Source organism: Mus caroli, unplaced genomic scaffold (genome assembly GCF_978045245.1).
Source record: "Mus caroli unplaced genomic scaffold, Mus_caroli_1 scaffold_2, whole genome shotgun sequence".
Classification (NCBI taxonomy): domain Eukaryota; kingdom Metazoa; phylum Chordata; class Mammalia; order Rodentia; family Muridae; genus Mus; species Mus caroli.
This window is the reverse complement of record NW_028227257.1, coordinates 139,998,350-140,014,226: the sequence shown is the minus strand read 5'-3', so window position 1 is coordinate 140,014,226 and position 15,877 is coordinate 139,998,350. Positions and strand designations below refer to the sequence as shown.

At 34.9% G+C, this 15,877-nt stretch overlaps 1 protein-coding gene across 3 annotated transcripts in view; it reads right to left on the bottom strand.

The window, feature by feature from the left end:
* Lrp1b (LDL receptor related protein 1B) overlaps window positions 1-15,877 on the bottom strand; it is a 2,026,300-nt gene that overhangs the window by 295,652 nt on the left and 1,714,771 nt on the right. For all 3 annotated transcript variants that reach the window (XM_021181392.3, XM_029472167.2, XM_029472172.2), the window contains exons 48-51: window positions 12,241-12,354; window positions 11,852-12,001; window positions 3,890-4,012; window positions 1,564-1,683 (exon numbers count right to left, since the gene is read on the bottom strand). In XM_021181392.3, coding sequence (XP_021037051.1) covers window positions 1,564-1,683; window positions 3,890-4,012; window positions 11,852-12,001; window positions 12,241-12,354 — 507 coding nt within the window. The remainder of the gene's footprint in view (window positions 1-1,563; window positions 1,684-3,889; window positions 4,013-11,851; window positions 12,002-12,240; window positions 12,355-15,877) is intronic.

Sequence of the window (15,877 nt, the reverse complement as noted above, 5' to 3'; positions counted from 1 at the left end):
TAAATTCATTCTTTTTAATAGCTGAGTAGTACTCCATTGTGTAAATGTACCATAATTTCTCTGTTGAGGGACATCTGGGTTCTTTCCAGCTTCTGGCTATTATAAATAGGGCTGCTATGAACATAGTGGAACATGTGTCCTTTTTACCGGTTGGGACATCTTCTGGATATATGCCCAGGAGAGGTATTGCTGGATCCTCCGGTAGTACTATGTCCAATTTTCTGAGGAACCGCCAGACTGATTTCCAGAGTGGTTGTACAAGCTTGCAATCCCACCAACAATGGAGGAGTGTTCCTCTTTCTCCACATCCTCGCCAGCAACTACTGTCACCTGAATTTTTGATCTTAGCCATTCTGACTGGTGTGAGGTGGAATCTCAGGGTTGTTTTGATTTGCATTTCCCTGATGATTAAGGATGTTGAACATTTTTTCAGGTGTTTCTCTGCCATTCGGTATTCCTCAGGCGAGAATTCTTGTTCAGTTCTGAGCCCCATTTTTTAATGGGGTTATTTGACTTTCTGGAGTCCACCTTCTTGAGTTCTTTATATATATTGGATATTAGTCCCTTATCTGATTTAGGATGGGTGAAGATCCTTTCCCAATCTGTTGGTGGTTTTTTTGTCTTATTGATGGTGTCTTTAGCCTTGCAGAAGCTTTGTAGTTTCATGAGGTCCCACTTGTCAATTCTCGATCTTACAGCACAAGCCATTACTGTTCTATTCAGGAATTTTTCCCCTGTGCCCATATCTTCAAGGCTTTTCCCCACTTTCTCCTCTATAAGTTTCAGTGTCTCTGGTTTTATGTGAAGTTCCTTGATCCACTTAGACTTGACCTTAGTACAAGGAGATAGGAATGGATCGATTCGCATTCTTCTACATGTTAACAACCAGTTGTGCCAGCACCATTTGTTGAAAATGCTGTCTTTCTTCCACTGGATGTTTTTAGCTCCCTTGTCGAAGATCAAGTGACCATAGGTGTGTGGGTTCATTTCTGGGTCTTCAATTCTATTCCATTGGTCTATTTGTCTGTCACTATACCAGTACCATGCAGTTTTTATCACAATTGCTCTGTAGTAGAGCTTTAGGTCCGGCATGGTGATTCCACCAGAGGTTCTTTTATCCTTGAGAAGAGTTTTTGCTATCCTAGGTTTTTTGTTATTCCAGATGAATTTGCAGATTGCACTTTCTAATTCGTTGAAGAATTGAGTTGGTAAAAAGCAATCATTAAAATCCTGCTACCCACATTAGGCAGCTCATAACCACCTGTAATTCTAGATCTAGGGAATATGATTTGGGCATATTTCCACATAAAGACACATCAACATATAAATAAACAAAAAATAACATTTTAAAATAAAAGATCAACATGGTACATTAAAAATAATAAAATATTATAACCTGAAAACAATAAAATCAGTTACGTGTGAATATACATTTGATGATGCTTTGTACATTTGAAAGCATGGGCCTGTGATATGCTGTGCTTCAAAATGAACTAACATATAAGCTACTTAAAAATTCACAGGAAAAAAATCTTTGTTGACAGGACAAAGGAAGCTGCTCACCACAAATGCTGTCACTTTCATCTAAGCTGTCTCCACAGTCATCCTCTCCATCACAGATCCAGTGTTTAGAAATACATTTTTGTACAGAACAAGCAAATTGATTCCAAGAGCAAGAAGAATCTAATGAACAAAGATGATTACTTTAGGAGGAAACACTTGGAAAATAAGTTCTGGTGATCAATTGTTCAATACTACAACCATACCCAACAGTATTTTATTAAAAAAAAAACTATGAAGATTTTTATTAATTTAAAAAATAATTGAGGAAATCTCTATTTTTAATCCTTGTTTGAACATTCCACAATGTGAGCATGGATCAAAATGCCACGTGGTAGCCAGTTAACCTACATAACTGACAAAGGTTAACTAATCATGAACAAGATCATCTTAAAACAAATTTCTGTTATCACAGTAAAGGGTGTTTCTAAAACTCTTTTCTAACAGTTTTCTAAAATCGATCCAATCCTATAATAAAATAAATCAAGTTTCTACTGTCTGTGGAGACTTTACATGAAGACTGACAACAGTTTGTAAGATCTTGTGCTTCTGGCTTGCACAAACCTCTTCCTTCAACATACTTCTTACGGGTTTGTCTTTAGCTAGTGACTATGAGGGCTGTATTCCTTTAAGAATATTCTGATCAACAAACTAAAATAAATAATTCAGGGGGAAAACAGTAGTATGTTCTTTACTTGGGTCACTCTTTAACTAGTATAAAAATCTGCATCATAACCAAGATAATATGACCAGCAAATAACTGGTTTCAAAGACATGAGGAAAGAAGTTCTAACTTGATCACAAGCCAATAGTTTCATGTTTTAAAAGTCCGCATTTTTGTTACATTGTCTAAAAGTGCTTGAGTTTGTAATTTTTAAGAACTCCAAACTTCAATAGAAACATATCTGTTTTTCCTCATAGTTTAGATATTTAAAAACATGCCTCTTTATTTTCACATTGTTAATGTTTTTATTGTCCTGCTTCAGCCTCTGTTCATACTACAACCTACCAAAATGCTTAATCAAGTGACATCCCGAAATAAAATCATCAGGAATAAAATTATTCAAAACCCAAATTTTCACTGAATTAAAAAGTTGGCTTTGGGATTGTTGGTCTTCTGGTCAGCTTACAAAGATAATGATAACAAAATAATTAAATAAATAAATAAACCTCTGGGGACATCTGTTAAGGGTGATTATGATTAAGTTAATGGGAATGTGAAGATCCACCCTAAATGTAGAGTCTGTGGCTGAATACAAAGGCTAAACTAAGTAAGTTAAGTGCATCACTCTTTATTCGCTCCCTTTGTGTTTGTATGCAGTGCGACTAGCCTCCCTGTTCTATAGCCATACCTCCTTTGCCACACTCCACCATAAACCATACAGCTGTAAACTGCAAAAATCCTTCTTACCTTAAATTGATTGTCAGCAACAATACTAACACAGGCTTTAATTCAAAATAAATATTATAAGTTTTAAATTTTTGCTTTCAAATATTTTTGTAGATGATCAGTGTATAAACAGAATTTAGGCAACAATATTTGGGGAAAAGCAAAATTGAAGAAGATTTAATCATATAATTCCCTGTTTAGAAATTATGAATATACATAGACATGTGTTTGACTTTTTCATTTTCTCCGAGCAGAGTTTAGTTCCACAGTGAAGATCTACAGAATTTTATTTACCCAGATCACACTTCATCATTTCCCTATGGAATTTACTTTCAGGAAAGTTTGACATTTTACATGGGCCTCATTTTATAAATGTTTTTCCGATTTCATTCCTCACAGTGTGCTTATGTTATAATAAGAGAGTGGATATAGGCCTGTTTCTCTTATAGAAAACCAAAAACTCATAAATTTTATAAATAAAAATTAAGATGTTTTTTATTACAATATAGATAAACTTTGACACAAATAAGGAATGAAATAGTGAGAAACAGGCAAGTGTTTAAAGAAACATGCTTGGCTATTATTTAAAATAATGTACACAATACAAAATTTAAAAATACTGCTTAATTTCCAAGAAATTGTAGGATGAATGCAACATATTTTTAAATCTTATTTTTGTAACAGAGTGGAAATATATTAATGATGCTTGAAATAAATCAGGTACAAATGAAGATACATAATTTAGATTAATACTGACAAGAATTATAATTATAATTGTAAGAAAATTCTAGGACAAGAGGTTGTTATGCTTTATTATCATTGCCTGAGTTCATTTTGATAGTCTATCAACAATAATATGGATAGTCTCTAGGGAGGGAAACACCAGCATACAATTAGTAATATGCCCAGCCCATAAAACAAAGCAGGCCTGAGGCTCACCACAGTGTAGCTCATCCAGCCCGTCCTCGCAGTCCTTCTGACCATCACATACCCAGGTATTCAAAATGCATCTTCCACTAGGACAACCAAAATAATTCTCTTCACATTTGTGTTTGTTTTGAACTATGATAAAACATAAAAATGCAATGTCAAATATATTAAAATTAATCTGAGTCTTTGGCAGTACAATGAGATACAGTATTAATACCACTTGAATTGGGTGGACAAACCAGAAAATATAAAATTACTCTGCGGATGTCCTGAAGAATGCCAAGGTTGCAATGACCCAAGAATAATGACATCACCAGTCATGGGGTACACTCTGTCCCCAGACTTGACTCTAAATCCAATCCAGGCCGGTCTTAGAACTGGAACAAGTAGTTTGGGGAGATATTTAAATGCTTCTTGTGTAGATTTGCAGCAATGAATCAGTAGAAAAGTAAAACAATAAAAATAACTGAATTTATTCAAAATTGAATAAAATGAAAAATGTCATACTTGTATAGGATATGTGCTGTGTTTTGAACAAAAGTATATTAAACATCTGAATTTAATATTTCTACTTCCATATCTTGAATATGCTTTGGTAGGTCTTTAACAATATCCTCAGTTTTAAGAATGAAAAATTAGTACAATAGAATTTTGAAACTTGCCTGCCTGATGAGAGCAGGTAATCATAAACATTTTATGATTCTTGAAATCCACAAATAAACATTTAATTAATAATAATAGTATATCTTAAATTTGTACAAGATAAAAAATAGTCTGTAAGTAAAATCACTTTTAAATTATGATTGTTTTTAAAATTGAAATATGTTATAGAATCTGGAAAATATAAAATTCTCTCTTGGTTCTTCTTTTGACTGGAGAACATTTGTCCCCTTGTACACTTAGTGCAGACAACTTGGGACATATCTGTCCCATTGTTCACTGGAAAGTGATCCTTATAATTTATTTAATGTCATATTGAAGTGATCTATTGTCATTATTTTAAAACAATTTTATCCCCCATTTTCTGTGAACACATTTTTAATGAATGCATCATTGAGACAAAAGCCTCACACACTTTACATCCGTTGGGATGATGCATAGACCACCTAACATTAGCTGCCTATTTTGCTGGTAGTTCCGACACTAGCTAGTCACATGCCAATGCTTGCAGGAGCATCTTGATGTTTTTACATAGTATAAAACTGTTTTAGTGTTGAGAACTTTTAAAATAATATGTTAATACTAGAAAGGGATAATTTTATAACAGAAAAGAACCATTTGTTTAATAATTATCACATAATATTCTCTTGAAGATACTTTGAAAAATCAACAACAGCTATGAGAATTTTTACTGTAAATAGAATATTAGATTAATATTCTTGATATGCAAGCCCCATAAAACTAAAACAATAAAGTTCCCGATCTTTTAAAAATGTGAATTCAGCCTTTCCACAAACATTTTTTTGTTCTCTCTATTCAGCCAGCAGGACCAATCCCTCAGGTTCAAACCTGGTTCTACAATAAAACGTCACCTACAGTTTCTCTTTCACCTTTCTAAGCTTTCTTTGGAATACACAGACCATTCCTTCCTGACCAGCCTAGTCCATGGGTCACTTTGTTTCAGTCCCCAATGTTACCAAAAAAGCCTTGCTCAACCACTGGCTATGCTTGCCATAATACTAATTAGGTTTGCCACAGTCCTTTTCTGCTTTCTCTGTTCCCACAGCACATCCAGTCCTTCAGGCTTATCCCTAGTACTCCAGCTGCAACAAAACACCACCTGTAATCTCCCTTCCCAGAGTCCATGCCTCCCTTTGATTCCCTGGACCATCCTGTTCCTGAACTAGATTCTGCATTTAACAGCAGCAGGCATTCCCTGTGAACACACCAGCCAAGCAGCCCAGCACAACAGAAAAGATATAGCTATTAAACTCTGAAAATCCAGAGAGGAAACCGAAACCAAGGAACAGAACACATCCAAAAATGTCAAACCAAGAAATCAGCACGTAACTCTATTATATCACCCCAAATCCAGATTCCTAGATACCAGTATAAGAAAGCAATCAATAACAGCCTGGCCAATATGTCTCCTGTAGAGCACAGCTATCCTACCATAGCAGGCCCTGAATATTATTACATACCTAAAGCTTTAGCAAAAGAAAAAGACTTTGGAACCCACTATATGAAGATGATTGAGGTCCCTAAAGAGGAAATGAATAAATTCCTTTAAAAGATGAAATAACAAATACTTGAAGGGAATGACTAAAACCGTTCAAGTCCTGAAAATGGAAATAGAACAAAGAAAACACAGACTGAGGGCATTCTGGAAATGAAACATTTTGGCATTTGAACTGAAACTACAAGGTAGCTTTGTGAAGATAATAATAGAGACAAAAGAGAACTTCAGGCATTGCAGATATGATCAAATAAATCGATACATAGGTCAGAGAAAATGTTAAATCAGAAAATATTCTGACACCAAACATCCATGAAATCTGGAACACTATGAAAAGACCAAACCTGTGAATAATAGGACTAGAGAAAATCCCAGATCAAAGGCCTAGAAAATAAATTTAACAAAATTGTTGAAGAAAATTTGCCTAACCTAAAGAAGATGCCTATAAACATTCAATGATAATATAGAACATCAAATCAATTGGACCATAAAAGAAATTCCCCTTGCCAAATAATAATCAAACCACTAAGCATATTAAATATTAACCACAAAATATTAAAAGCTGCAAGGAAAAAAAAAGAGTAACATATAAATGTAAACCTATTAGAATTATACATGACTTATCAATGTAGACAATACAGACAAACCAGAAGGGCCTCGACAGGTATGCTACAGACTTTAAGAGATCACATATGCTATTCCAGACTACCATATCCAACAATCATCATAGAAAAAATAAGATCTTCCTATAAAATCAAATTTCAACAATATGTATCTGCAAATACAGCCCTTCAAAAGGTGCTAGAAGGAAAGCTTCAACATAAGATTAACTACACACATGAAAACAATCTCAAACCAAAAAAAGAAAAAAAAGAAAATGTATAAACACATACATACACACACACACACACACACACTACCATCATCACCACCACCATTGCCACCACCACCATCAACAACAACAAAAACAAAAACAAAAACAAAATAACAAGAGTCAACAATTTTTGGTCATGGATTTCTGTCGATGTCACTATCTTCGGAAAAAAGACTAATAGAATCAGTGGAAAAAAAAAAAAACCAAACTTTCCTTATGCTGCTTCCAAAAAACCACACCTAAACATCAAGGTTAGTAGATTAACTCAGGGTAAAAGATAAGAAAAAGATAATCTAAGCAAATGGACTTAAGAGCTAATCTGGTGTCATTTTAATATTAACAAAATAGACTTCAAACAAAAATAATCAAAATAGACAGAGAAAGTCTACATAACTTCTACTTTCCATCCTGATGATAAAGGTTAGAGAAATGGAAAAAGTTCTATTTCTGTTTTCTAAAAGAAACTCAGCTTTGATAGTTATCACCTTAAAGTCAAAGAATATAAAGAAGTAACCCAAGCAAATGGGATAGGAAGCAAAAAAATACTGACATCCTAATATCTGACAAAATAAACTTCAAAATAAAATCTGTCAGAAAAGACAGTGATTGTTTCTTCTAATAGTGAAATCAGTTAATATAAAAGGCATTGAATTCTACACATATATTCACCAAATTCTTGCACATCTGATTTCAAGACAAGTATATTACTAGAATTAAAGACAAATGTAAATAGTAGGGGATTTGAATACTCTACTTTTTCCAATATATAATTGATCTGGAGAAAAAAATAAACATGAATCATAATTGAATGATATTATCCATAAAATAGACATAAGATATTTAAGTAATATTCTACCCAAACACCAAAGCATATGTATTCATGTTATTAGTACATAAGAAGTTTCTCCATTTCAGAAAGTTTGGAGTACTCCATATATAATTTTTGATCATAATACATTAAAGCTCAAAACCAACAGTGTATTAACCCATAGAACTTACTCAAAGTTATGGATATTGAATAACACATTAGAGAATGACTCATAATATCTCATTAAAAATAAAATATCTACTAATAAAACTAAAAAAGATATTAAAGGCCCCCACAGTGATGTTAAATCTCTGAACAAAAAGATTGAGGAAGGTATTAGATCATGGGAAGACCTGCCATGCTCATGGATTAATAAAATAATATTGAGAAAATGATTATACTACCAAAATTGTAGTAACAAGACTAGAAAAACAAACACCATATATTCTTTCTTATTTATAGTTCCTAGCTCCAAATTTTTAGATGTGAGTTTATGATCTGGAGTCTCTGTAGAAAACAAAAGGAAGAGAACATTGTTGGGAGGTATGAGGAGCTCCATTAAAGGGAATATGATATACAAGCTATGAAGGAAAAAATTGGAAAATGTGGGAACTGTAACTGGAGAGATAAAAAGGGTAGACATAACTGAGGGAGAAGAACGAAAGAGATAACTAACATTATTTGTGATACTCAGTACCCATTTGGAATTGTTTTATGTTTATTCAAAATTAAACACACACACACACACTTACTTGGTGGTGATAATGCTCCAACTAAAACCCATATACTTTCTAATAAAATCTGTGATACCAAACAACCAAACAATATAAGCAATTCCTGTTGTCTTTGGTTATCTCACAATTATTGAAGGTTAAGTGCCTACTGATAAAGACCCCACACTCTTTGGACATAGGACCTAGAGAAGATAAGCTGGATCTGAAGTTGAAGTCTCCTTCCTCATACCTTGATCTTACAATAGTAGAATGGACTATTCAAGTTGACAAAAGGAAGAGTTATCAGTACTCCTATGTAGGGGTGAAACCTTAAAAGCACAATATTGATATAGACTGCAAGTTGTCTCCTAGCATGTGATGGTTGTCTTGCTAATAAATAACATTGATGTAACTGACTTAAGCTGTGTTCAAAAGGAAAGAATTTATACCTTGTACTTTAAATCTAGTCAAGATCAAATGGTAGATAAGGCTATGGTCCACAAAAAACCATAATACTGCTAATGTTATAAATTAGAACCAATTATAACTGCATTCTTATATTTGCAGATATAAGTATATAATGTCCCTCTTACCCTTTACTAAGTAGCTTCTTGCAAAAGACAGAGAAGATATAGAAAGCCACAAGGTGTCTAACTGTAAAATAACTTACTATAGGAGTCCAGCTCATATATATTGCAACTCCTACATCTAAGGGTCAGGAAATGTTGATGGTGAGGAGACAGAAAAAAAATATAAGAGGGAGTGAGCCATGGTGTCTGTCTTAGGCTTTCATCTATATATTACAGGGAAAAAAGTCCATGAAATCCCATGAACATGGTTGTCTAACAGTAACCCAACAATAACCATGCCAGTTACCATCTCAATGTACACAGGGAAAATGACCTAAAACCTCACCCTTAGGACATGCTCATAGGTGTAGTAGTGCTACAAATATAATGGAAGTAGCCACTTTTTAAAATTTTTAATTTAAATCTTAGTCCACAATGGAATCAATAGGTGGTACTTCTATAGTGGCAATAACCTAAGACTAGATGAGTCATGGGCCTAATACTCGTCTTCTGTAAAATGTATATAGCAATATCTCCTCACTAGATACTGCTATATCCATAGATCAGGGTCTTTCTCAACCCCTATCAGAGTAGCTTTTTCTTACAGTAGATGGGAATTAAGCTTTACCAACACCCACAACTGTACAATGTGCAGATTAACACTATATATCACTCAGTCCTAAGTGGGATATCTTCATGAAAGCCCACTCCTTAAGGATCAGGGTTCTATGTGGAAAAGAAGGAGCAGAAGTTGTATGAGCCAGAGATAGTGGATGACTTCAAGAAAACACTGTCTTCCAAAACCCACATTCCTCATACTCATACAAACTGTTAGTGACCGTGGCATCCCACACAAAGCTTGCACAGGTTCAAGCTGGATATGAATCTAGTACATAGAGGGCCAAGTAGACATAAGGACCCATCTCTAATTACAAACCTAGCTTTACTTTGATACCCACCGGCAAAGGGAAAATCATATTTTTACAATAGAGTTGTACTGGGTGTATCTATCTAACACATACTAGGTCGGACCCCATGCTCACGAATAATTGATTCACCAGCACAAGAAAAACTCAATAGTATTTCTGAGATTTTTTTTTTTCAAGACAGGGTTTCTCTGTGTAGCCCTGGCTGTCCTGGAACTCACTTTGTAGACCAGGCTGGCCTTGAACTCAGAAATCTGCCTGCCTCTGCCTTCCAAGTGCTGGGAATCAAGGCATGCACCACCACGCCCGGATTCTGAGAAATTTTTAATTTTGCTTTGCTTTTGCATTGTGTTTGTTTCATTAGTCTTTTGATTTTGTATTTTTTTTGTTTTTATGATATGTGTGTGAGTGTGTTTGAGTGTATATTTCTTGGTTTGTTTTCATGTTTTGTTTTGTTTTGTTTTGTTTGTCTTTTGTTTTAGTTTTTTCTGAAAGACAGGTAGAGCAAAAGAGAGCACAATGTTAAGTGGGTAGAGCAGTAAGATGAATCTGAGAGGAGTTGAGGAGGCACATGATAAAAATTTTATGTGAATATATTGTGTTAAAAATTCCTGAATTAAAAATAAAAATAAAAATAAACCTAATCTTAGATGGAGAGCTACAGATATGGATGATGAAAGAGGAAGTGTCAGTCTGTCAGTATTCTCCATGATGTTCTACCTAGTTGACTGCCAGTACCAAGTGGTCCTCCCTAAGTATCTATAAATAGGAACTACACTAAATAGATAAAGTTAGTTGTAATTATTTGTACATACATGTGTTTGTGTGTACTCTCATTTATGTAAAATACTTAAAGAGCCAGAGGGCATTAAATTTTGATGGAAAACGGAGGGTGAAAGAAGTGGTGGTGGGGGGGATAGAGGGAGATGCAAAAATGAAAGAGAAAAAAAAAGACCTTAAGTAAAATCAACATAATAGAGTGTTATACACCCTTTGATATAAAAACTAGAATTTTACAAAGTGATTTATTATGATTTCATATAAAGAGAAATTTCTTTTAAAAGATAATGTGTTTATAAGGAGTTTTGTGCAAATACCATTTTCAAAACATTTTCAGAAAAAAAGTAAATATAAACAAAACTTTAACTCAAGTGAGATTTAGTCATATGAAGTGAGCAAAGAATTGTTTGGGGCCATATTAATTGGTGCCTATTAAGCATGGGTCTATTACCATTTTGTGTGTGTGTGTGTGTGTTGGTGTGTGTGTGTGTTTGTGTGAACATGTTAAATGATTTTATTTAGTTTCATTGTATTCAACTGGAGGCAGTAATTATTATTATTATTATTATTATTATTATTATTATTATTATAGAAGTAGTTCTCTAAAAAGCTAAATGATGCTGCTATACAGAGTTTTGCTGACAGAAATGATAAAGAAATAGATATCAATCTATCTGTCTGAACTTGATCCAATAATAAAATAACCTGCCCCCAACGTACCATGTTCTAAGTTGTATGAACTGCAGCAGCCTAATATAAAACAGAAGATGTCTAACACAGAGTGAATTCAGTAGTGAGAGAAATAGCTTTCTCCTACCTGTCTTTAAATAGGTCTTTATAGTTTATAATTTTCTGTTGAAGCTTTACAGACTATAACTTTTCATAGCATAATCATCAATTTTAAGGGTACTGATAAAGTGTTAAATACTAAAGAATATGCTCTTATATTAGCATATATTTCTTAAGTAATAGTTTGTAATCCATTTAGACAGATCAAGTGGCAATTTTAGAAGAGCATGGTTATGCCTGGTATATAGGAATATTTCTAATTAATCTAGTCATTCTTTAAGTATCTAGCATTTAAATCATCAAGACAAGGATAATTTTTTTTCTTTTGGAAATTACCTGGGCACTTTAATTCATCAGAATAGTCTCCACAATCATTAGATCCATCACATATCCAGCTTGGTAGAACACACAGTGAGGTAGAGTTACACCTGATGAATCCTGTGGATTTCACTCCAAGTTTGTAGAAATGTGTGCAATCTGTATTATCTAGAAGGATATGAATAAAAATGAAACTCAAACCACATTTGCAAAAATTCTGAGGCTTCAGTGTAGTTCTTGGAGGCAAGAAACTTACTTCATTAAGAAGTAAATATGCAATTATACTACACAACAGGGTTAATTGCATAACAATTCTGGAAGATGTTCAGGAAAAAGTTGGACAGTGTTCAATTCAATGCTAGCAGGTGCTCATACATGAACAAACGAAAGAAATTAGTGATTCTTACTGCAGCCCTTTTCATCTGAAGCATCTGAACAGTCCATGTTTTGGTTGCACCGTGCTGATCTTGGAATGCAAGTCCCATCTGCACAGCGGAACTCAACTGTGGAGCAGGTAGACACTGTAAAGAACACAGTAAAGAAGTAAATGGGTAGATGAGCTAGAAAATCACCCCTGCTTTATATTTTGAGAATTTTCATCAATTTATGCAACTTTATTTCAGTTCAGTGTTTGCATTTATACGTCAAATGTGACACCCTGGCCCTCAGTCCTCTCCCAGTGTATCTCCTATATGTCTTCTTCTATTATGTAATTCTGCCATAATTGTGGATTTTGTCACACAAATTTCCATTTACCAGTTCATGTATCTCAAGACCCCCAAGTTCCATTCAAGAAGGAGTTATGTCACTCTGTGTTAGTTCACTGTGATCATATGGATCCAGCACTGAGATGGCATTAAAACTGCAGTGAAAGAAGCTGAAACTCCTCTCTCCTTCCATCTTCCACAGTATAAGGTCATATAATCTGGAGCAAATATATGACTGTATACCTACAGAGGAAATCTTTCTGACATAGAAAGCAGTGGAATAAGAAGGAGTAAGAAGTAGAAATGGGTACTGGGCTTGTTTTATTATCCAGAAAGAACAATTGGGCATTAGCACTGATAAACAGCTGTCTGTGAAATGATACATATCATAGAAGCATGAAGTCATTTCTGGATGGCCATATTGTTAGTATTTGTCACAGGTAGATTATATCAATGAATAACCCATAGGACTCTTTGATTATGCAGCTTTTACTTACAGTAATATTTTAAAATGCCTATTTAATTATAAACAGAAATCTGTATTAATTGATAATGGTTTTTTAAACTATCTTTAAAGATACAATTACTGGCTGGGTGTTGTGGCTCACACCTTTAATCCTAGCACTTGGGAGGCAGAGGCAGGTGGATTTCTGAGTTCAAGGCCAGCCTGGTCTACAGAGTGAATTCCAGGACAGCCATGGCTACACAGAGAAACCCAGTCTCAAATAAATAAATAAATAAATAAATAAATAAATAAATAAACAAACAAACAAATAAAGATACTATTACTGAGGCTATGGAGTGCTCACAAAAAGGAACCTATCATGACTGCCTTATGAAAGACCCAACAAGCAGCTGATAAAGTGAAATGCAGATATTTGTACCCAACCAATGGACAGAAGCAGCTGACCCCTGTTGTTGAATTAGGGAAAAACTAGAAGAACCTGAGAAGGAGGGAAACCCTGTAGGAAGATCATTAGTCTCAATTAACCTGGACACCCAAGATCTCTCAGACACTGGACCACAAGCCAGGCAGCATAGACCAGATGCAATGACTCAACCCAACACATATACAGCAGAGGACTGCCAGGTCTGGATTCAGTCAGAGAAGATACACCTATCTCTTAAGAGAATGGAGGCCCCATGGAGTGGAGAGGTGTGCTGGGGAGAGATATGGGGGATGGGAAGGAGGAATAGAATATGGAACAGTCAGAGGGTGGACCAGGAGGGAAATAAAATCTGGAGTGCGAAATAAAAGGGATTAAATAAAATTAAAAAAAATAGATGGACCTGGAGGGCATCATCCTGAGTGAGGTAACACAATCAAAAAGGAACTCACACAATATGTACTCACTGATAAGTGGATATTAGCCCAGAAACTTAGGATACCCAAGATATAAGATACAATTTGCTAAACACATTAAACTCAAAAAGAATGAAGACTGAGGTGTGGACACTATGCCCCTCCTTAGAATTGGGAACAAAACACCTATGGAAGGAGTTACAGAGACAAAGTTTGGAGCTGTGACAAAAGGATGGACCATCTAGAGACTGCCATATCCAGAGACCCACCCCATAATCAGCTTGCAAACGCTGACACCATTGCATACACTAGCAAGAATTTGCTGAAAGGACCCAGATATAGCTGTCACTTGTGAGACTATGCCTAGCAAACACAGAAGTGGATGCTCACAGTCAGCTAGTGGATGGATCACAGGGCTCCCAATGGAGGAGCTAGAGAAAGTACCCAAAGAGCTAAAGGGATCTGCAACCCTACAGGTGGAACATTATGAACTAACCAGTACCCCAGAGCTCTTGACTCTAGCTGCATATGTATCAAAAGATGGCCTAGTCGACCATCACTGGAAAGAGAGGCCTATTGGACTTGCAAACATTATATGCCCCAGTACAGGGGAACGCCAGAGCCAAAAAAAATGGGAATGGGTGGGTAGGGAAGTGGGGGGGGGAGGGTATGGGGGACTTTTGGGATAGCATTGGAAATATAATTGAGGAAAATATGTAATAAAAATAAATATATATATATATATAATTCAAAGTTTACTCAGAATTATTTATATCATTTATATTCTACAGCATACTGTTCTTATTATATTTCATTGTATCTTGAAATTACATACTTATTTCTTTTTAAATAATGGTTAGAATAAGTGTTTTATTTACAATTTGTGATTAAAATTATTTGACTATTTTTTCATTAAAAGGAACAACTTAATATGTGAACAGTAATGTCATTATCAGCAGAGATACATGAATTATTCCACAAAGAGAAAAGTAATTTTTCTGTTCTAAAAAAAAGCATTTTATAATATTCTTATTTCATTCCATTTTCAGTTTTCTCCCAGTAGAAATGGTAAAGACAGGAGATACTCTTTCAATCATTTACACTTTATTATTTTATCTCACTATTGGTCTTTCATTAGCTATACTCCAAATGATTCCATATAATCCCTTTGTTAAGAAAACAGAATACATGCTCCCTGTGAAGTAACATTACAGATAAAAGAAAGCCTACAAAGGTGCAATTCAAAAATGATTTAACCATAGAATCAGTGAAGGATTCCAAGAAGACTCCTGTGTGACCAATCCTGAAGAACACCATCTTACCAGTGTTCTTCAAACTTCAATAGGAACTCCTCCATGTGGTAGGAGGAAGTACATCTGATGGGGTAGTAAAGAGAATAGTGACCCCAGGTACACAGTATGATGGTAAACACAACTAGAAGTTCAAGGTTTTTAGGGTTACAGAAATTCATATGTTATATTGGGAGCTCTTGTGAAAATCAAGAACCGTAGAACAGTAAGAAAAATGGAGTTCTGTACAAAAAAATGAAAATAAAAATAGAAACTCTTAATTATATTAAAAGTAAATACACCTGTGAAGTTGAATAGATTTGTTAGAGACCAACATCAAGTGATGTTGGACCTCAGGAGAATGGGTCTAAGAGCAGAAATTATGAAGATACGTTTCTTCCTTTCTTTTCTGCAAAGGGGTTTCTGAGATGCTTTTCTTTTTCTGTTAAAAGATATCATGGACAAGGCAACTTACAGAAGAAAGATTGCATTTGGGGCTCACAGAGCCAGAGGGTGAGTCCATAACCATCATGGTAGACAGCATGTCTACAGGAAAGCAGGGAGGCATAGTGCTGGCACAGCAGCTGAGAGATCATATCTCAGACACATGTATGAGACAGAAAAAGAGAGACAGAGCTATATGGCAATAGTACGACCTTCTGAGATCTCAACATCTTCCAAACATGATATTTCTCCTGTAGGAGGAACAGAAAGTCCCTGGTGCCAGAATTGTGTCAGCTTCTGC